This window comes from Pseudophryne corroboree, chromosome 2 (assembly GCF_028390025.1).
Source record: "Pseudophryne corroboree isolate aPseCor3 chromosome 2, aPseCor3.hap2, whole genome shotgun sequence".
Taxonomy (NCBI): Eukaryota; Metazoa; Chordata; class Amphibia; order Anura; family Myobatrachidae; genus Pseudophryne; species Pseudophryne corroboree.
In genome coordinates, this window is record NC_086445.1 from 385981822 (window position 1) to 386003208 (window position 21387).

Sequence of the window (21387 nt, forward strand, 5' to 3'; positions counted from 1 at the left end):
TGTAATAATCAGAACCGCTATAATAAACTCTGCAATTTAACATGGAGCAAAATTGAGGTTCTTAGCATAATGTTTTTCTAAAGAATATGTGCCTACCTACCACAGCCAGGTGACTGCATCACCTTTGCAGTACACCTACAATTTTTGACCACAATTATCACATTTGTTTAGTCCTAAAACCATTGTTTATATTGTTATTTGATTGATAAAGAGAGAGAGAGAATTTACTTCTGACAGGGTTGTCCTTTTGATATCCTTAAGCTGGGTACACACTAGACGACATTTCAAACAAATTTTCCGATAACGACCAATCATTATGACAGATTAGTTTTCTCGTACAATGTGTACCCATTAGATCCTGCAGGTCGGTAGCGACATCCCCAGTTGTCTGTACATGCAGCTCAATCTGTGGATGTCGTTAGCGATGCCATGCTGCCCGAATGCAGCATGGCCCTGCTCCTCAACCCTTCCCCCACCCCCCTGTCGCCGCTCCGTCACTGCTGACATTGGGGTCGATTTAATTCTCCGACAGTTGAATAGCGCCTGAATTAGCTACCGGCACTATTCAATTCAGCTCAAGTTAAGTCTGTAAATGTTAGTTCTCCCGGACTTAACAGGTTGATTTGTCGGGAAAACGGGCATTCTCCGACTTAACTCTCTGCCGCGATGCTGATTCCCGACAGAATCAGCCTTTCGCCAGCCGCGTGGCAGCACTTTTGTCGGATTTCCTCTCTCATCCCCGGGGGTGAGAGAAGGATTCCCGACAATTGAGTGTCACTTGGCGATGTATTGAATAGCGCAGGAGCTAATTCCCGGCGCTATTCAACTGTCGGTGAATTGAATCGACCCCAATGGCTAGTGTGTATGCGATTGCTGATGTCTGTACCACGCTGGGTCCCGTCGCTAGCGAATTCCCCGTGTGCACACATTTAGTATGTACCCGCCTTGAGAGTAAGAGCATTGTGTCATTGGTGCACACAATTATACTGTAGAAGCGGAGACATTTATGATCCATGAAATGCATGTTAGCAAATTTGTATCTATTATATACAATAGTGTATAAAATTGTTGCTCAAGGGAAAAAATCCACCTACAAAATGATTATTTCCTACTTAACCAAATTGTTAGTTCTTTGCTACTGCCACAAATGTTACCTTATATTATGAAGAAGACCGGTAATATGGTTACAGTCACATGTTTTGTTCCTATCCAGCAGGAACATGCAATCTGCATGAACTACCATAAAACCTCTTCTGTCTTCAGAAGGTTACACATGTCTGGCTAAGCCTATTGAAGGGCCTTAGTATCTATACAGAGTATTTGGTTTTGCATACATTTCATATTGTGGATTTGTTACTTTGAGATGCTGTTAAATATGTGACTGTTTTCCTGGCAAGTATGCTAGTTTACTTCCTTTCACTTAGTTCAGTCTGTTACATCAATCCCCAATAAATGTCAGTAGACCAGGAAAGCTAACATTTTATATGTTTTGTTGAGCTTTGCAGACCTGTCCTTGTCATGCTCACTTTTGTAAGTTTCACTCATTTCATTAAATTTACAGCTTCACAATGACGACCCAAGTGACACTAGAGGATGCGTTGTCCAATGTAGACCTGTTGGAAGAGTTGCCTTTACCTGACCAGCAGCCCTGCATTGAGCCACCTCCTTCCTCCCTGCTCTATCAGGTATGTGCTAAATGGAGTGTCCTTTCTAAAAAGTTTTCAGGAGAACACTGTTAAGTTATGTACAGCTTAGACATTCATCAGTATTTCATCAATTTGAAAACTAGCAAATCTGCATCACTGCACTGCACCAGATATGTGTTGACTATTTTATAGCACCTGGGGAATCGGATAATCCCACCATACTTAACAAGTCAGCAGTGACAAGCAGTCTATCACTTCTAGTAAAATACATGGCGCTCTACTATCATTTGCTATGGTAGCTATCCCTGGAGCCAATAACGGAACCAACCCCCAACCTATAAGCCACAGTGGGGAACCTGGTTTCACCATGTTATATTAGTGGTTTACATAGTGCCTAATACACTATTTTTGTATCCTCCCTTTCCCTCAGAACAGACGATAGGAAAATACTGTGCTATATACAGTAATATTGCGGGGACTCCTTGTAAGGGTCAACCCTAAGTTTGTATTATACTTTCTCTTTGGGGACAGTCATTCAAAATGATGGTGTCACGGTCTCGCTATGCGTACCTGTGGTGCATTCTAATCCACACCATTGCCACGCGAGCCCAAGACAGGAGTCCCACCAGTTCCCCCATAATGGCGGCTCTGCGTGCATGTATGGCTAGGGAGCGATAATGAAATATACAGGCACTAGGGATAAGTGTAATGCAGATTGGGCTGTTTGTCTAACAGTTCCTGCATTTGTATGAGTAGTAAGCGCTGTTTTTCTTTGGTCTTTCTTAAGTGAAGGGAGCTTAGAGAATTTTTTTTTTTTTTTAAATATGCCTGCAGGTTTACCCAAATAATAAATGTGAGATTATTAATGCGTCTTGTGTTTTAGATGATTAAAGGGGTGGTCTTCATTATGCCGAATGTCGGGATCCCGGCGCACAGTATACCGGCGCCGGATCCCGACACCCGGTATATGCTATTCTCCCTCGTGGGGGTCCACGACACCCCTGGAGGGAGAATAAAATAGTGTGTCGCGCATAGCGCGCCACCGTGCCCGCAAGGGGCTCCTTTGCGCTCGCCCCGCTGTCGGTATTCTGGCGGTCGGGCTCCCGGCGCCGGTATGCTGGTCGCCGGGAGCCCGAGCGCCGGCATACCGTACTACACCCGATTAAAGGGTATATTCAATTAGGGTCGGATCCATTCCGACATGCATTTGTCGGAATGGATCTGACAACCCCTATTCAATCCCATCTCAATTCGACTTTAAAAAAGTCGAATTGAAATGAGACCTGTGAGCGGAGGAGGAGAGGGGGGAGACCAGCGGTAACAGCCGCGGGCAGACTGAGCAGAGCAGCGCTGCAGCAGGATGTCTCACAGCCGCCAGACTTTACGGCAGTGTCCACCCGGCTCCAGCAAGCGTGACCTCACTTGCTGGAGCCGGGTGGATGCTGCCATGAGCGGCGCGGCTGTGAGACATCCTGCTGCAGCGCTGTGCTGTAGCGCTGATCTCCCCTGTATGCCGGCGGCTGTCCCTCGTCTCCCCGCAGCTCTCCCCCCTCTCCTCCTGTAAGGTCCCTCATCTCAGCCCGACATTTTTTTTATGTCGGACTGAGATGGTCGGAAATCCTGTCGAATCTGGTCCCGTTTCCCTCAAAAGTACGTTAATCGGCAGCTATACCGCCGATTCACGTACTATTCGACAAGTCGAATTTCCAGACTTGTCGGAAAAAAAACAGCTGGGATTGAATAGGTCGAATCACGATTCGACCTTAAAAAGTCGAAAACTGCCGTCTTTTCGACAGACGGCAGTTTTCGACCCTAATTGAATATACCCCTAACTCTATTAAAGTTATTTCCAAATAATCTGTAAAATAATTTGTTGAGTGAACACCGCTTCTAAACCTAAAAATTTGTCATGGGAAAAGTGATGTACAAATGAACAAAAGTGTTGTTTTATTTTAAGAAAGCTCTTTCTAAAATTTTGCAGCCAAATTTTAACACTAACTTTGAAGACCGGAATGCCTTTGTCACTGGCATTGCAAGATATATCGAACAGGCAACTGTGCATTCTAATATGGTGAGTAACTACTGTATGTTTCAGGTAAAGGTTTATTCACAGTTGCATCAAACTTTGTCATTGTTTAAAAGGAAGAAAAAAATGCAAAGCACATTTATTTACAGCACCGCTAATTAGTGTTCTTTATTTTAAGTGCCTTGAGTCCTGTTGGAGAAAAACTGCTATATAAATACAATTATTATTAATTATTATTTTCTTAGATTTTGGTAAATCATTGGGTTCATTGAAAGACCCAGTTGCTTGTGAGTACAGATATTTTTCTCCATTGAGCTCAGTAGAAAGAAAAATTAGAAATATAAATCCACACTAAAAACGAAAAAAGTTATATTTACATTTTTACTTTCCTCCCGAGGTTCCCAATGGATCAAAGGGTTCCATGCTGTACTCTGCTCTCCTGTTCTTGCTTGAAATCAGGTAAACTGGTCTCAATGCTACTTCAATGTGAAGAACTTACTTAACATATACCCAAATGGGAAGTTTGTGAGGAGCATTGACACCTGCTTGGTCCGGAGAGAAGAGTGAAGTGCAGTGTGAACCAAGGACGTTGGCGGGATTCTGACGTATGCAGTGAATGTTAGGAGTGAAAGTTAATAAATGCAAATATTTTTAGAATCCTTTTTTCTCTGACGTCCTAAGTGGATGCTGGGGACTCCGTAAGGACCATGGGGAATAGCGGCTCCGCAGGAGACGGGGCACAAAAGTAAAAACTTTAGGATCAGGTGGTGTGCACTGGCTCCTCCCCCTATGACCCTCCTCCAAGCCTCAGTTAGGTTTTTGTGCCCGGCCGAGCAGGGTGCAATCTAGGTGGCTCTCCTAAAGAGCTGCTTAGAGTAAAAGTTTTGTTAGGTTTTTTATTTTCAGTGAGTCCTGCTGGCAACAGGCTCACTGCAACGAGGGACCTAGGGGAGAAGAAGTGAACTCACCTGCGTGCAGGATGGATTGGCTTCTTAGGCTACTGGACACTAGCTCCAGAGGGACGATCACAGGTACAGCCTGGATGGGTCACCGGAGCCGCGCCGCCGACCCCCTTGCAGATGCTGAAGAGAGAAGAGGTCCAGAAATCGGCGGCTGAAGACTTCCCAGTCTTCTTAAGGTAGCGCACAGCACGGCAGCTGTGCGTCATTGCTCTCAGCACACTTCACACCAACGGTCACTGAGGGTGCAGGGCGCTGGGGGGGGCGCCCTGGGCAGCAATGAAAGTACCTATGCTGGCTAAAAATACATCACATATAGCCTCTGGGGCTATATGGATGTATTTAACCCCTGCCAGGTTGTCAGAAAAACGGGAGAAGAAGCCCGCCAAAAAGGGGGCGGGGCCTATTCTCCTCAGCACACAGCGCCATTTTCCTACACAGCTCCGCTGCTAGGAAGGCTCCCAGGCTCTCCCCTGCACTGCACTACAGAAACAGGGTTAAAACAGAGAGGGGGGGCATTTTGGTGGCGATATTATAATATATTAAGATGCTATAAGGGAAAACACTTATATAAGGTTGTCCCTGTATAATTATAACGTTTTGGTGTGTGCTGGCAAACTCTCCCTCTGTCTCCCCAAAGGGCTAGTGGGGTCCTGTCCTCTATCAGAGCATTCCCTGTGTGTGTGCTGTGTGTCGGTACGTGTGTGTCGACATGTATGAGGACGAGGTTGGTGAGGAGGCGGAGCAATTGCCTGTAATGGTGATGTCACTCTCTAGGGAGTCGACACCGGAATGGATGGCTTATTTAGGGAATTACGTGATAATGTCAACACGCTGCAAGGTCGGTTGACGACATGAGACGGCCGGCAAACCAATTAGTACCTGTCCAGGCGTCTCAAACACCGTCAGGGGTTTTAAAACGCCCATTACCTCAGTCGGTCGACACAGACACAGACACTGACTCCAGTGTCGACGGTGAAGAAACAAACGTATTTTCCATTAGGGCCACACGTTACATGTTAAGGGCAATGAAGGAGGTGTTACATATTTCTGATACTACAAGTACCACAAAAAAGGGTATTATGTGGGGTGTGAAAAAACTACCTGTAGTTTCTCTGACGTCCTAGTGGATGCTGGGACTCCGTAAGGACCATGGGGAATAGCGGCTCCGCAGGAGACAGGGCACAATAATAAAAGCTTAAGGATCAGGTGGTGTGCACTGGCTCCTCCCCCTATGACCCTCCTCCAAGCCTCAGTTAGATTTTTGTGCCCGGCCGAGAAGGGTGCAATCTAGGTGGCTCTCCTGAGCTGCTTAGAATAAAAGTTTAGTTTAGGTTTTTTATTTTCAGTGAGTCCTGCTGGCAACAGGCTCACTGCATCGTGGGACTAAGGGGAGAAGAAGCGAACTCACCTGCGTGCAGAGTGGATTGGGCTTCTTAGGCTACTGGACATTAGCTCCAGAGGGACGATCACAGGTACAGCCTGGATGGGTCACCGGAGCCGCGCCGCCGTCCCCCTTACAGAGCCAGAAAAGACGAAGAGGTCCGGTGAAATCGGCGGCAGAAGACATCCTGTCTTCAGACTAAGGTAGCGCACAGCACCGCAGCTGTGCGCCATTGCTCTCAGCACACTTCACACTCCGGTCACTGAGGGTGCAGGGCGCTGGGGGGGGAGCGCCCTGAGACGCAATATAACAGAATATACCTTAGGTGGCAAAAAGAATACATCACATATAGCTCCTGGGCTATATGGATGTATTTTAACCCCTGCCATTTCTACACAAAAAAGCGGGAGATAAGGACGTCGTGAAGGGGCGGAGCCTATCTCCTCAGCACACAAGCGCCATTTTCACTCACAGCTCCGCTGGAAGGACGGCTCCCTGACTCTCCCCTGCAGTCCTGCTTCAGAATCAGGGTAAAAAAGAGAAGGGGGGGCACTTTTGGCAGCAAATAACGATATAAACAGCAGCTATAAGGGAGTAACACTTATATAAGGTTATCCCTGTATATATATATATATAGCGCTGGGTGTGTGCTGGCAGACTCTCCCTCTGTCTCTCCAAAGGGCTAAGTGGGGTCCTGTCCTCTATCAGAGCATTCCCGGTGTGTGTGCTGTGTGTCGGTACGCGTGTGTCGACATGTATGAGGAGGAAAATGATGTGGAGGCGGAGCAGTTGCCTGTGTTAGTGATGTCACCCCCTAGGGAGTCGACACCTGACTGGATGATTGTATTGAAACAATTAAGTGATAATGTCAGCACTTTGCAAAAAACTGTTGACGACATGAGACAGCCGGCAAATCAATTAGTGCCTGTCCAGGCGTCTCAGACACCGTCAGGGGCCCTAAAACGCCCGTTACCTCAGTGGGTCGACACAGACCCAGACACAGATACTGAGTCTAGTGTCGACGGTGACGAGACAAACGTAATGTCCAGTAGGGCCACTCGTTACATGATCACGGCAATGAAGGAGGCATTGAACATTTCTGACACTACAAATACCACAAAAAAGGGTATTATGTGGGGTGTGAAAAAACTACCAATAGTTTTTCCTGAGTCAGATGAATTAAATGAGGTGTGTGATAAAGCGTGGGTTTCCCCCGATAAAAAACTGCTAATTTCTAATAAATTATTAGCACTATATCCTTTCCCGCCAGAGGTTAGGGCGCGTTGGGAAACACCCCCTAGGGTAGATAAGGCGCTCACACGTTTATCTAAACAAGTAGCGTTACCGTCTCCTGATACGGCCACCCTCAAAGAACCAGCTGATAGAAGGCTGGAAAATATCCTAAAAAGTATATACACACATACTGGTGTTATACTGCGACCAGCAATCGCCTCAGCCTGGATGTGCAGTGCTGGAGTCGCATGGTCGGATTCCCTGACTGAGAATATTGATACCCTGGATAGGGACAATATTTTGTTAACTATAGAACATTTAAAGGATGCATTGCTATATATGCGTGATGCACAGAGGGATATTTGCACCCTGGCATCAAGAGTAAGTGCTATGTCCATCTCTGCCAGAAGAGCATTATGGACGCGACAGTGGTCAGGGGATGCGGATTCCAAACGGCACATGGAAGTATTGCCGTATAAAGGGGAGGAGTTATTTGGGGCTGGTCTATCGGACCTGGTGGCCACGGCAACGGCTGGAAAATCCACCTTTTTACCCCAGGTCACTTCACATCAGCAGAAAAAGACACCGTCTTTTCAAACTCAGTCCTTTCGTTCCCATAAGTACAAGCGAGCAAAAGGCCACTCTTTTCTGCCCCGGGGCAGAGGAAGAGGAAAAAGACTGCACCATGCAGCCGCTTCCCAGGAGCAGAAGCCCTCCCCTGCTTCTGCCAAGTCTTCAGCATGACGCTGGGGCTTTACAAGCAGACTCAGACATGGTGGGGGCCCGTCTCAAGAATTTCAACGCGCAGTGGGCTCACTCGCAAGTGGATCCCTGGATTCTACAGGTAGTATCGCAGGGGTACAAACTGGAATTCGAGGCGTTTCCCCCTCGTCGGTTCCTGAAGTCTGCTTTACCAAAGTCTCCCTCCGACAGGGAGGCAGTTTTGGAAGCCATTCACAAGCTGTATTCCCAGCAGGTGATAATCAAGGTACCCCTCCTACAACAGGGAAAGGGGTATTATTCCACGCTGTTTGTGGTACCGAAGCCGGACGGCTCGGTGAGACCAATTTTAAATCTGAAATCCTTGAACACTTACATAAAAAGGTTCAAATTCAAGATGGAGTCACTCAGAGCAGTGATAGCGAACCTGGAAGAAGGGGACTATATGGTGTCTCTGGACATCAAAGATGCTTATCTCCACGTCCCAATATACCCTTCTCACCAAGGGTACCTCAGGTTTGTAGTACAAAACTGTCATGATCAGTTTCAGACGCTGCCGTTTGGATTGTCCACGGCACCTCGGGTCTTTACCAAGGTAATGGCCGAAATGATGATTCTTCTACGAAGAAAAGGCATCTTAATTATCCCTTACTTGGACGATCTCCTGATAAGGGCAAGGTCCAGGGAACAGTTAGAAGTCGGAGTGGCACTATCTCAGGTAGTGTTACGTCAGCACGGGTGGATTCTAAATATTCCAAAATCGCAGCTGATTCCAACGACACGTCTACTGTTCCTAGGAATGATTCTGGACACAGTCCAGAAGAAGGTGTTTCTCCCGGAGGAGAAGGCCAGGGAGTTATCCGAGCTAGTCAGGAACCTCCTAAAACCGGGCCAGGTCTCAGTGCATCAGTGCACGAGGGTCCTGGGAAAAATGGTGGCTTCTTACGAAGCGATTCCATTCGGAAGATTCCATGCAAGAACGTTTCAGTGGGATCTACTGGACAAATGGTCCGGATCGCATCTTCAGATGCATCAGCGGATAACCCTGTCGCCAAGGACAAGGGTGTCTCTCCTGTGGTGGCTGCAGAGTGCTCATCTACTAGAGGGCCGCAGATTTGGCATTCAGGATTGGATCCTGGTAACCACGGATGCCAGCCTGAGAGGCTGGGGAGCAGTCACACAGGGAAGGAATTTCCAGGGCTTGTGGTCAAGCATGGAAACATCTCTTCATATAAACATTCTGGAACTAAGGGCCATTTACAATGCCCTAAGTCAAGCAAAACCTCTGCTTCAGGGTCAGGCGGTGTTGATCCAATCGGACAACATCACGTCAGTCGCCCACGTAAACAGACAGGGCGGCACGAGAAGCAGGAGGGCAATGGCAGAAGCTGCAAGGATTCTTCGCTGGGCGGAAAATCATGTGATAGCACTGTCAGCAGTGTTCATTCCGGGAGTGGACAACTGGGAAGCAGACTTCCTCAGCAGACACGACCTTCACCCGGGAGAGTGGGGACTTCACCCAGAAGTCTTCCACCTGATTGTAAACCGTTGGGAAAAACCAAAGGTGGACATGATGGCGTCACGTCTAAACAAAAAACTGGACAGATATTGCGCCAGGTCAAGGGACCCTCAGGCAATAGCGGTGGACGCTCTGGTAACGCCGTGGGTGTACCAGTCAGTGTATGTGTTCCCTCCTCTGCCTCTCATACCAAAAGTACTGAGAATCATAAGAAGGAGAGGAGTAAGAACTATACTCGTGGTTCCGGATTGGCCAAGAAGGACTTGGTACCCGGAACTTCAAGAGATGCTCACGGACGAACCGTGGCCTCTACCTCTAAGAAAGGACCTGCTACTGCAGGGGCCTTGTCTGTTCCAAGACTTACCGCGGCTGCGTTTGACGGCATGGCGGTTGAACGCCGGATGCTGAAGGAAAAAGGCATTCCAGAAGAAGTCATCCCTACTCTGGTCAAAGCCAGGAAGGACGTAACCGCAAAACATTATCACCGCATTTGGCGTAAATATGTTGCGTGGTGTGAGGCCAAGAAGGCCCCTACAGAGGAATTTCAACTGGGTCGTTTCCTTCATTTCCTGCAAACAGAACTGTCTATGGGCCTAAAATTAGGATCCATTAAGGTTCAAATTTCGGCCCTGTCGATTTTCTTCCAGAAAGAACTGGCTTCAGTACCTGAAGTTCAGACATTTGTAAAAGGGGTGCTGCACATACAGCCTCCTTTTGTGCCTCCAGTGGCACCTTGGGATCTCAATGTTGTGTTGAGTTTTCTAAAGTCACATTGGTTTGAACCACTTTCCACTGTGGACTTAAAATATCTCACATGGAAGGTGTCGATGCTGTTAGCCTTGGCTTCAGCCAGGCGTGTGTCAGAATTGGCGGCTTTATCATATAAAAGCCCTTACTTAATTTTTCATTCTGACAGGGCGGAATTGAGGACTCGTCCTCAATTTCTACCTAAGGTGGTTTCTGCATTTCACATGAACCAACCTATTGTGGTACCTGCGGCTACTAGGGACTTAGAGGATTCTAAGTTGCTTGACGTTGTCAGGGCCTTGAAAATATATGTTTCCAGGACGGCTGGAGTCAGAAAATCTGACTCGCTGTTTATCCTGTATGCACCCAACAAGCTGGGTGCTCCTGCTTCTAAGCAGACTATTGCTCGTTGGATTTGTAGTACAATTCAGCTTGCACATTCTGTGGCAGGATTGCCACAGCCAAAATCAGTAAAAGCCCATTCCACAAGGAAAGTGGGCTCATCTTGGGCGGCTGCCCGAGGGGTCTCGGCTTTACAACTTTGCCGAGCAGCTACTTGGTCAGGGGCAAACACGTTTGCTAAATTCTACAAATTTGATACCCTGGCTGAGGAGGACCTGGAGTTCTCTCATTCGGTGCTGCAGAGTCATCCGCACTCTCCCGCCCGTTTGGGAGCTTTGGTATAATCCCCATGGTCCTTACGGAGTCCCAGCATCCACTAGGACGTCAGAGAAAATAAGATTTTACTTACCGATAAATCTATTTCTCGTAGTCCGTAGTGGATGCTGGGCGCCCATCCCTAGTGCGGATTGTCTGCAATACTTGTATATAGTTATTGTTACAAAAATTCGGGTTATTATTGTTGTGAGCCATCTTTTCAGAGGCTCCTTTGCGTTTATCATACTGTTAACTGGGTTCAGATCACGAGTTGTACGGTGTGATTGGTGTGGCTGGTATGAGTCTTACCCGGGATTCAATATCCTTCCTTATTATGTACGCTCGTCCGGGCACAGTATCCTAACTGAGGCTTGGAGGAGGGTCATAGGGGGAGGAGCCAGTGCACACCACCTGATCCTTAAGCTTTTATTATTGTGCCCTGTCTCCTGCGGAGCCGCTATTCCCCATGGTCCTTACGGAGTCCCAGCATCCACTACGGACTACGAGAAATAGATTTATCGGTAAGTAAAATCTTATTTTTTTCCTGAATCAGATAAATTAAATGAAGTGTGTGATGATGCGTGGGTTTTCCCCGATAGAAAATTATTGGCGTTATACCCTTTCCCGCCAGAAGTTAGGGCGCGTTGGGAAACAACCCCTAGGGTGGATAAGGCGCTCACACGCTTATCAAAACAAGTGGCGTTACCGTCTCCAGATACGGCCGCCCTCAAGGAGCCAGCTGATAGGAGGCTGGAAAATATCCTAAAAAGTATATACACACATACTGGTGTTATACTGCGACCAGCGATCGCCTCAGCCTGGATGTGCAGCGCTGGGGTGGCTTGGTCGGATTCCCTGACTGAAAATATTGATACCCTTGACAGGGACAGTATTTTATTGACTATAGAGCATTTAAAGGATGCATTTCTATATATGCGAGATGCACAGAGGGATATTTGCACTCTGGCATCAAGAGTAAGTGCGATGTCCATGTCTGCCAGAAGATGTTTATGGACACGACAGTGGTCAGGTGATGCGGATTCCAAACGGCACATGGAAGTATTGCCGTATAAAGGGGAGGAGTTATTTGGGGTCGGTCCATCGGACCTGGTGGCCACGGCACAGCTGGAAAATCCACCTTTTTTACCCCAAGTCACATCTCAGCAGAAAAAGACACCGTCTTTTCAGCCTCAGTCCTTTCGTCCCCATAAGGGCAAGCGGGCAAAAGGCCAGTCATATCTGCCCAGGGGTAGAGGAAAGGGAAGAAGACTGCAGCAGGCAGCCCCTTCCCAGGAACAGAAGCCCTCCACCGCTTCTGCCAAGTCCTCAGCATGACACTGGGGCCGTACAAGCGGACTCAGGTGCGGTGGGGGGGGGTCGTCTCAAGAGTTTCAGCGCGCAGTGGGCTCACTCGCAAGTGGACCCCTGGATCCTACAAGTAGTATCCCAGGGGTACAGATTGGAAATTCGAGACGTCTCCCCCTCGCAGGTTCCTGAAATCTGCTTTACCAACGTCTCCCTCCGACAGGGAGGCAGTATTGGAAACAATTCACAAGCTGTATTCCCAGCAGGTGATAATCAAAGTACCCCTCCTACAACAAGGAAAGGGGTATTATTCCACACTATTTGTGGTACTGAAGCCAGACGGCTCGGTGAGACCTATTCTAAATCTGAAATCTTTGAACACTTACATAAAAAGGTTCAAATCAAGATGGAGTCACTCAGAGCAGTGATAGCGAACCAGGAAGAAGGGGACTATATGGTGTCCCTGGACATCAAGTATGCTTACCTCCATGTCCCAATTTGCCCTTCTCACCAAGGGTACCTCAGGTTCGTGGTACAGAACTGTCACTATCAGTTTCAGACGCTGCCGTTTGGATTGTCCACGGCACCCCGGGTCTTTACCAAGGTAATGGCCGAAATGATGATTCTTCTTCAAAGAAAAGGCGTCTTAATTATCCCTTACTTGGACGATCTCCTGATAAGGGCAAGGTCCAGAGAACAGTTGGAGGTCGGAGTAGCACTATCTCAAGTAGTTCTACGACAGCACGGGTGGATTCTAAATATTCCAAAATCGCAGCTGATTCCGACGACACGTCTGCTGTTCCTAGGGATGATTCTGGACACAGTCCAGAAAAAGGTGTTTCTCCCGGAGGAGAAAGCCAGGGAGTTATCCGAGCTAGTTAGGAACCTCCTAGAACCAGGCCAAGTGTCAGTGCATCAATGCACAAGAGTCCTGGGAAAAATGGTGGCTTCTTACGAAGCGATTCCATTCGGCAGATTTCACGCAAGAATTTTTCAGTGGGATCTGCTGGACGAATGGTCCGGATCGCATCTTCAGATGCATCAGCGGATAATCCTGTCTCCAAGGACAAGGGTGTCTCTTCTGTGGTGGCTGCAGAGTGCTTATCTACTAGAGGGCAGCAGATTCGGCATTCAGGACTGGGTCCTGGTGACCACGGATGCCAGCCTGAGAGGCTGGGGAGCAGTCACACAGGGAAGAAATTTCCAAGGAGTGTGGTCAAGTCTGGAGACTTCTCTCCACATAAATATACTGGAGCTAAGGGCAATTTACAATGCTCTGAGCCTAGGAAGACCTCTGCTTCAAAGTCAACCGGTGCTGATCCAGTCGGACAACATCACGGCAGTCGCCCACGTAAACAGACAGGGCGGCACAAGAAGCAGGAGGGCAATGGCAGCAAGGATTCTTCGCTGGGCGAAAAATCATGTGATAACACTGTCAGCGGTGTTCATTCCGGGAGTGGACAACTGGGAAGCAGACTTCCTCAGCAGGCACGACCTCCACCCGGGAGAGTGGGGACTTCATCTGGAAGTCTTCCACATGATTGTGAACCGTTGGGAAAGACCAAAGGTGGACATGATGGCGTCCCGTCTGAACAAAAAACTGGACAGGTATTGCGCCAGGTCAAGAGACCCTCAGGCAATAGCTGGGACGCACTGGTAACACCGTGGGTGTACCAGTCGGTGTATGTGTTCCCTCCTCTGCCTCTCATACCCAAGGTACTGAGAATTATAAGACGGAGAGGAGTAAGAACTATACTCGTGGCTCCGGATTGGCCAAGAAGGACTTGGTACCCGGAACTTCAAGAGATACTAAGAAGGGACTCAGGTCTGTTCAAGACAAGGATCATGTCTGTTGCAAGACTTACCGCGGCTGCGTTTGACGGCATGGCGGTTGAACGCCGGATCCTAAGGGAAAAAGGCATTCCGGAAGAGGTCATCCCTACCCTGGTCAGAGCCAGGAAGGAGGTGACCCCACAACATTATCACCGCATTTGGAGAAAATATGTTGCATGGTGTGAGGCCAGGAAGGCCCCCACGGAGGAATTTCAACTCGGTCGATTCCTGCATTTCCTGCAAACAGGAGTGTCTATGGGCCTCAAATTTGGGTCCATTAAGGTTCAAATTTCGGCCCTGTCGATTTTCTTTCAGAAAGAATTGGCTTCAGTTCCTGAAGTCCAGAAGTTTGTCAAGGGAGTACTGCATATACAACCCCTTTTGTGCCTCCAGTGGCACTGTGGGATCTCAACGTAGTTCTGGGATTCCTCAAATCACATTGGTTTAAACCGCTCAAATCTGTGGATTTGAAATATCTCACATGGAAAGTGACCATGCTGTTGGCCCTGGCCTCGGCCAGGCGAGTGTCAGAATTGGCGGCTTTGTCTCACAAAAGCCCATATCTGATTGTCCTTTCGGACAGGGCAGAGCTGCGGACTCGTCCCCAGTTTCTCCCTAAGGTGGTGTCAGCGTTTCACCTGAACCAGCTTATTGTGGTACCTGCGGCTACTAGGGACTTGGAGGACTCCAAGTTGCTAGATGTTGTCAGGGCCCTGAAAATATATATTTCCAGGACGGCTGGAGTCAGGAAAACTGACTTGCTGTTATCCTGTATGCACTCAACAAACTGGGTGCTCTTGCTTCTAAGCAGACGATTGCTAGTTGGATGTGTAGTACAATTCAGCTTGCACATTCTGTGGCAGGCCTGCCACAGCCAAAATATGTAAATGCCCATTCCACAAGGAAGGTGGGCTCATCTTGGGCGGCTGCCCGAGGGGTCTCGGCTTTACAACTTTGCCGAGCTGCTACTTGGTCAGGGGCAAACACGTTTGCAAAATTTTACAAATTTGATACCCTGGCTGAGGAGGACCTGGAGTTCTCTCATTCGGTGCTGCAGAGTCATCCGCACTCTCCCGCCCGTTTGGGAGCTTTGGTATAATCCCCATGGTCCTTACGGAGTCCCCAGCATCCACTTAGGACGTCAGAGAAAATAAGAATTTACTTACCGATAATTCTATTTCTCGTAGTCCGTAGTGGATGCTGGGCGCCCATCCCAAGTGCGGATTGTCTGCAATACTTGTACATAGTTATTGTTACAAAAATCGGGTTATTATTGTTGTGAGCCATCTTTTCAGAGGCTCCGCTGTTATCATGCTGTTAACTGGGTTCAGATCACAGGTTGTACAGTGTGATTGGTGTGGCTGGTATGAGTCTTACCCGGGATTCAAAATCCTTCCTTATTGTGTACGCTCGTCCGGGCACAGTATCCTAACTGAGGCTTGGAGGAGGGTCATAGGGGGAGGAGCCAGTGCACACCACCTGATCCTAAAGCTTTTACTTTTGTGCCCTGTCTCCTGCGGAGCCGCTATTCCCCATGGTCCTTACGGGGTCCCCAGCATCCACTACGGACTACGAGAAATAGAATTATCGGTAAGTAAATTCTTATTTTTTCCTCTTTAAGTGGACAGTCAGTATCATGTATGTGAAAGTAATAGGGGTTATTTGATGGATGACGCTAGAAATAAAAAGATTGGCTAGCAGGTCTCATTTGTCAAACCTAACGTTACGCTGCAACCTTGTGAGATTGTGCTTATATCACCGGACCCATATCAGGCCTTGGTTAACCAGTAATGTGATCTAACTGAATATTAAAATGTTGTTGCTTTTAAAATTGCTAGTGCTGCCATGTCCTAATTTTTTAGGGGTCTTTTCAAAGTATGATGGAATCTTTCTTTGTATATCTCAGGATTTGAGAAGATGATTTTATAATGTAAAATCTTGACTTTTACAGAATGTAATGCTGGAAGAAGGACAGGAATATGCCATTATGCTTTACACATGGAGAAGCTGTTCAAGAGCTATACCACAGGTAATTCTTTATACACATCCAGACTTTATGGGAAATATAGTTCTCCTATGTTTGTCTCTCTCCTCACTCGCCCTCTATGAGAGGTAGAGCCATTCGGGCTATTCTGACTTGAAATGAAGATGGTAATGAAGCACGCACTGGATGTTTTTCAGGCTATTTGAGTTAAAACCAAAATGTTTAACTGCATACTGTACTATTAGCCATGTTTCATAAAATTTTGGCCAAGTTTAGTAGTATTATTATTTCTCTTACGTCCTAGAGGATGCTGTGGACTCCGTAAGGACCATGGGGTATAGACGGGCTCCGCAGGAGATAGGGCACCTAAAAAGAACTTTTACTATGGGTGTGCACTGGCTCCTCCCTCTATGCCCCTCCTCCAGACCTCAGTTAGATCTTGTGCCCAGAGGAGAATGGGTGCACTGCAGAGAGCTCTCCAGAGTTTTCTGTTGAAAAAGAATTTTGTTAGGTTTTTTATTTTCAGGGAGTCCTGTTGGCAACAGGCTCCCTGCATCGTGGGACTGAGGGGAGAGAAGCAGGGCTGGCTTAACGGTTGGGCTCTGTTTCTAAGGCTACTGGACACCAATAGCTCCAGAGGGAGTTGGAACACAGGTCTCACCTGGGGTTCGTCCCGGAGCCGCACCGCTGTCCTCCTCACAGATGCCGAAGATAGAAGCCGGGTGAGTATGAGAAGGCAGAAGACATCATAGGCGGCAGAAGACATCAGATCTTCATGAGGTAAGGTGCGCAGCGGTAAGCTGCGCGCCATTGCTCCCATTCACACGCACAGAGCAGCACTGAAGGGTGCAGGGCGCAGGGGGGGGCACCCTGGGCAGCAATAAACCTCACATTTGGGCACTGACCAGGTAGATTAGGCTGCTGGGCAGTAATTCTACGATCCCCCGCCATTTTCTATAAAAAAAATCACCGGGACCGAAGCCCGTCGTCGGGTGGGCGGAGCTTGATACCCAGCACTAACCAGCGCCATTTTCTCCACAGAAGCTGCATGAGGAAAACGCTGGCTCCCTGTTCTCTCCCCTGCTGAACATTCAGGCTGGAAAAAAGAGGAGGGGGGCATTTTGAGCGCAGTGAGTGGGAATCTGGTCATTTTATATATATATAAAAGCGCTATCTGGTCATATTTTTCCAGTGTTATTAAGCGCTGGGTGTGTGCTGGCATACTCTCTCTCTGTCTCTCCTAAGGGCCTGGTTGGGGTTTTGTCCTCTTATAGGTTAATCCCTGTGTGTGTGGCGTGTCCGTACGTGGTGTCGACATGTCTGAAGCGGAAGGCTTTTCCAAGGAGGAGGTGGAGCAAATGAGTGGTGTGTCCCCGTCGGTTGTGCCGACTCAGGAATGGATGGACATGTGGCATATGTTGAATGCAAGTGTGGCATCCTTACATAAGAGGCTCGATAAGGCTGAATTAGGGGGGACATCAGGGGGTCAATCCTCGGATTGGACCGATTCACAGGGCCCGTCGGGGTCTCAAAAGCGTCCCTTAACACAAGACACTACTACCGACACGGACTCTGATTCCAGTGTCGACTATGACGAAGTGAAATTGCACCCTAGGGTGACAAAAAGCATTCAGTGTATGATTGTGGCAATAAGGGATGTGTTGCATATTGCGGATGAACCCTCGGTCTCCGACACAAGGGTGCACATGTTTAAGGGAAAGAAACTGATTATAAATTTTCCCACATCTCATGAACTAAATGATTTCTTTGAAAAAGCTTGGGAGACTCCGGAAAAGAGACCGCAGATACCCAAAAGAGTTTATATGGCATACTCCTTCCCTAAACCGGACAGGGAGCGTTGGGAATCACCTCCCACTGTGGACAAGGCCCTGACGCGCTTGTCCAAGAAAGTGGCGCTACCGTCTCCTGACACAGCTGCCCTTAGGGACCCTGCAGATCGCAGGCAAGAGACTACCTTAAAGTTTATTTATTCTCATACTGGAGCAGTTCTTAGACCGACAATTGCGTCGGCATGGGTGTGTAGCGCGATTTCAGCTTGGACAGATGAGCTGACAGCTGATTTTGATAAGATGGATAAGGATACTATATTCTTAACTCTAGCCCATATTAAAGACGCAGTCTTATTTATGAGGGATGCTCAAAGGGACATTGGTTTGCTGGCTTCTAGGGCCAATGCCATGTTTATCTCTGCAAGAAGATCCTTATGGACTCGCCAATGGACGGGTGATGCAGATTCCAAAAAACATATGGAAGTTCTACCCTATAAGGGAGATGTATTGTTTGGGGATGGGCTGACGGACCTGGTTTCCACAGCTACAGCAAGTAAATCAAACTGTTTACCATTTATTCCCCAACAGCAAAAGAAAGTACCACCCTATCAGATGCAGTCCTTTCGGTCGCACAAGCCCAGAAGAGGTCGGGGATCCTCCTTCCTCGCCAGAGGTAAGGGCAGAGGCAAAAGAGCACCTGCTTCGGCAGGTGCCCAGGAACAAAAGTCTTCCCCGGCTACTCCAAAGTCCACAGCATGACGCTGGGGCTCCCCTGAGGGAGTCCGCACCGGTGGGGGCACGTCTTCGACTTTTCAGCCAGGCCTGGGTCAGCTCAGGCCTGAATCCTTGGGTGTTGGAAATAGTTTCCCAGGGTTACAAACTGGAATTCGAGGAGGTGCCCCCGCGCCGATTTTTCAAATCGGCCCTACCAGCTTACACATCGGAATGGAATGTAGTCTTAGCTGCAATTCAAACGCTGTGTCTACAGCAAGTAATAATCAGGGTTCCCCTGAACCAGCAGGGAGGAGGTTACTACTCAACCCTATTTGTGGTCCCTAACCTGTACATAAAAAGATTCAAATTCAAAATGGAATCACTCAGAGCGATAATAGCCAATATGGAGGAGGGAGAGTTTATGGTGCCTCTGGACATAAAGGATGCGTACCTTCATGTCCCCATATATTCCCTCCATCAGGAATACCTGAGATTCGCTGTACAGGATTGTCATTACCAATTTCAGACGTTGCCGTTTGGGCTTTCCACGGCCCCGAGGATTTTCACCAAGATAATGGCGGAAATGATGGTGGTCCTGCGCAAGCATGGAGTCACAATTATCCCATACTTGGACGATCTCCTAATAAAAGCGAGATCCAGAGAGAAATTGCTGAGCAGAGTGGTAATCTCTCTGAGAGTGCTCCAGCAACACGGTTGGATTCTAAATCTACCGAAGTCACCGTTGATTCCGACAACTCGGCTAACGTTCCTAGGTATGATACTGGATACGGAACAAATGAAGGTCTTAATCCCACTGGAGAAAGCCCTGGACATCCAGAACATGGTCAGAGACCTGCTAAAAACGAAAAGGGTGTCAGTTCACCAATGCACTCGAGTTCTGGGAAAAATGGTGGCGGCCTACGAGGCCATTCCCTTCGGAAGGTTCCATGCAAGGACTTTTCAATGGGACCTTCTGGACAAGTGGTCCGGGTCCCATCTGCACTTACATCGGAAAATAACTCTGTCCCCAGGGACCAGAGTGTCCCTCCTGTGGTGGTTGCAAAGTACTCACCTGCTGGAGGGTCGCAGGTTCGGAATTCAGGATTGGATCCTGGTTACCACGGACGTGAGCCTCCGAGGATGGGGAGTAGTCACACAAGGAAGAAATTTTCAGGGACTGTGGTCAGACCAGGAGTCCTGTCTACACATCAATGTGTTGGAACTCAGGGCCATTTACAACGGCCTTCGACAAGCGGAGAGTCTTCTTCGAAACCTACTACTGGTTCTGATTCAATCAGACAATGTCACAGTAGTGGGTCATGTGTACTGCCAAGGCGGGACAAGAAGCAGAGTCGCGATGGTGGAAGCCACCAGGATTCTTCGCTGGGCGGAAAATCACGTAAGCGCTCTGTCGGCTGTCTTTATTCCGGGAGTGGACAACTGGGAAGCAGACTTCCTCAGCAGACACGATCTCCATCCAGGAGAGTGGGGACTTCATCAAGAAGTCTTTGCAGACGTAACGCGTCTTTGGGGAACTCCTCAAATAGACATGATGGCGTCACGCCTCAACAAAAAGCTTCGGAGGTATTGTGCCAGGTATCGGGACCCTCAGGCAGTAGCAGTAGACTCTCTGGTAACACCGTGGGTGTTCAAATCGGTCTACGTGTTTCCTCCTCTTCCTCTCATCACAAAAGTGTTGAGGATCATAAGACGAAGAAGAGTACAGACGATACTCGTTGTCCCAGACTGGCCTCGAAGGGCCTGGTACTCGGATCTACAAGAGATGCTCACAGGAGATCCCTGGCCTCTTCCTCTGAGGGAAGACCTGTTGCAACAGGGGCCCTGTGTATTTCAAGACTTACCGCGGTTACGTTTGACGGCATGGCGGTTGAACGCCGAATCCTAGCGAAAAAGGGGATTCCGGAAGAGGTCATCCCTACTTTAATAAAGGCTAGGAAGGAGGTGACGGTAAAACATTATCACCGTATCTGGCGAAAGTATGTGTCTTGGTGTGAGACCAAGAATGCACCTATGGAAGATTTTCATCTGGGTCGTTTTCTCCACTTCCTACAGACAGGAGTGGATATGGGCCTGAAATTAGGCTCTGTTAAGGTACAGATTTCAGCTCTCCCGATTTTTCTTTCAGAAGGAATTGGCTTCTCTTCCAGAAGTCCAGACGTTTGTAAAGGGAGTGCTGCACATCCAGCCCCCTTTTGTGCCTCCAGTGGCACCATGGGACCTGAACGTGGTGTTGCAGTTTCTAAAATCACACTGGTTTGAACCGCTTAACAAGGTTGAGTTGAAATTTCTTACCTGGAAGGTGGTCATGTTGTTGGCCTTAGCATCAGCAAGGCGAGTGTCAGAATTGGCGGCTTTGTCACACAAGAGCCCCTACTTGATTTTTCATGTGGATCGAGCTGAATTGAGGACACGTCCGCAATTTTTGCCTAAAGTGGTTTCTTCATTCCATATGAATCAACCTATTGTGGTGCCTGTGGGTACAAGTGACCTGGAGGATTCCAGATCCCTGGACGTAGTCGGGGCCTTAAAGATTTATGTAGCCAGGACGGGTAGAATTAGGAAAACAGAGGCTCTGTTTGTCCTGTATGCTGCTAATAAGATTGGCGCACCTGCTTCGAAGCAGACTATTGCTCGCTGGATCTGTAATACGATTCAGCAGGCTCATTCTATGGCTGGATTGCCGGTACCAAATTCGATTAAGGCCCATTCCACTAGGAAGGTGGGTTCTTCTTGGGCGACTGCCCGAGGCGTCTCGGCATTATAGCTTTGCCGAGCGGCGACTTGGTCGGGGTCAAACACTTTTGCTAAATTCTACAAGTTTGATTCCCTGGCTGATGAGGACCTAGCGT

General features: G+C 48.2%; 1 protein-coding gene across 6 annotated transcripts in view; it reads left to right on the forward strand.

The window, feature by feature from the left end:
* CYFIP1 (cytoplasmic FMR1 interacting protein 1) overlaps positions 1-21387 on the forward strand; it is a 414017-nt gene that overhangs the window by 92639 nt on the left and 299991 nt on the right. For all 6 annotated transcript variants that reach the window (XM_063953279.1, XM_063953277.1, XM_063953278.1 and 3 more), the window contains exons 2-4: positions 1562-1685; positions 3628-3717; positions 15981-16058. In XM_063953279.1, the coding sequence (XP_063809349.1) occupies positions 1569-1685; positions 3628-3717; positions 15981-16058 (285 nt within the window). In that variant the 5' untranslated portion in view covers positions 1562-1568. The remainder of the gene's footprint in view (positions 1-1561; positions 1686-3627; positions 3718-15980; positions 16059-21387) is intronic.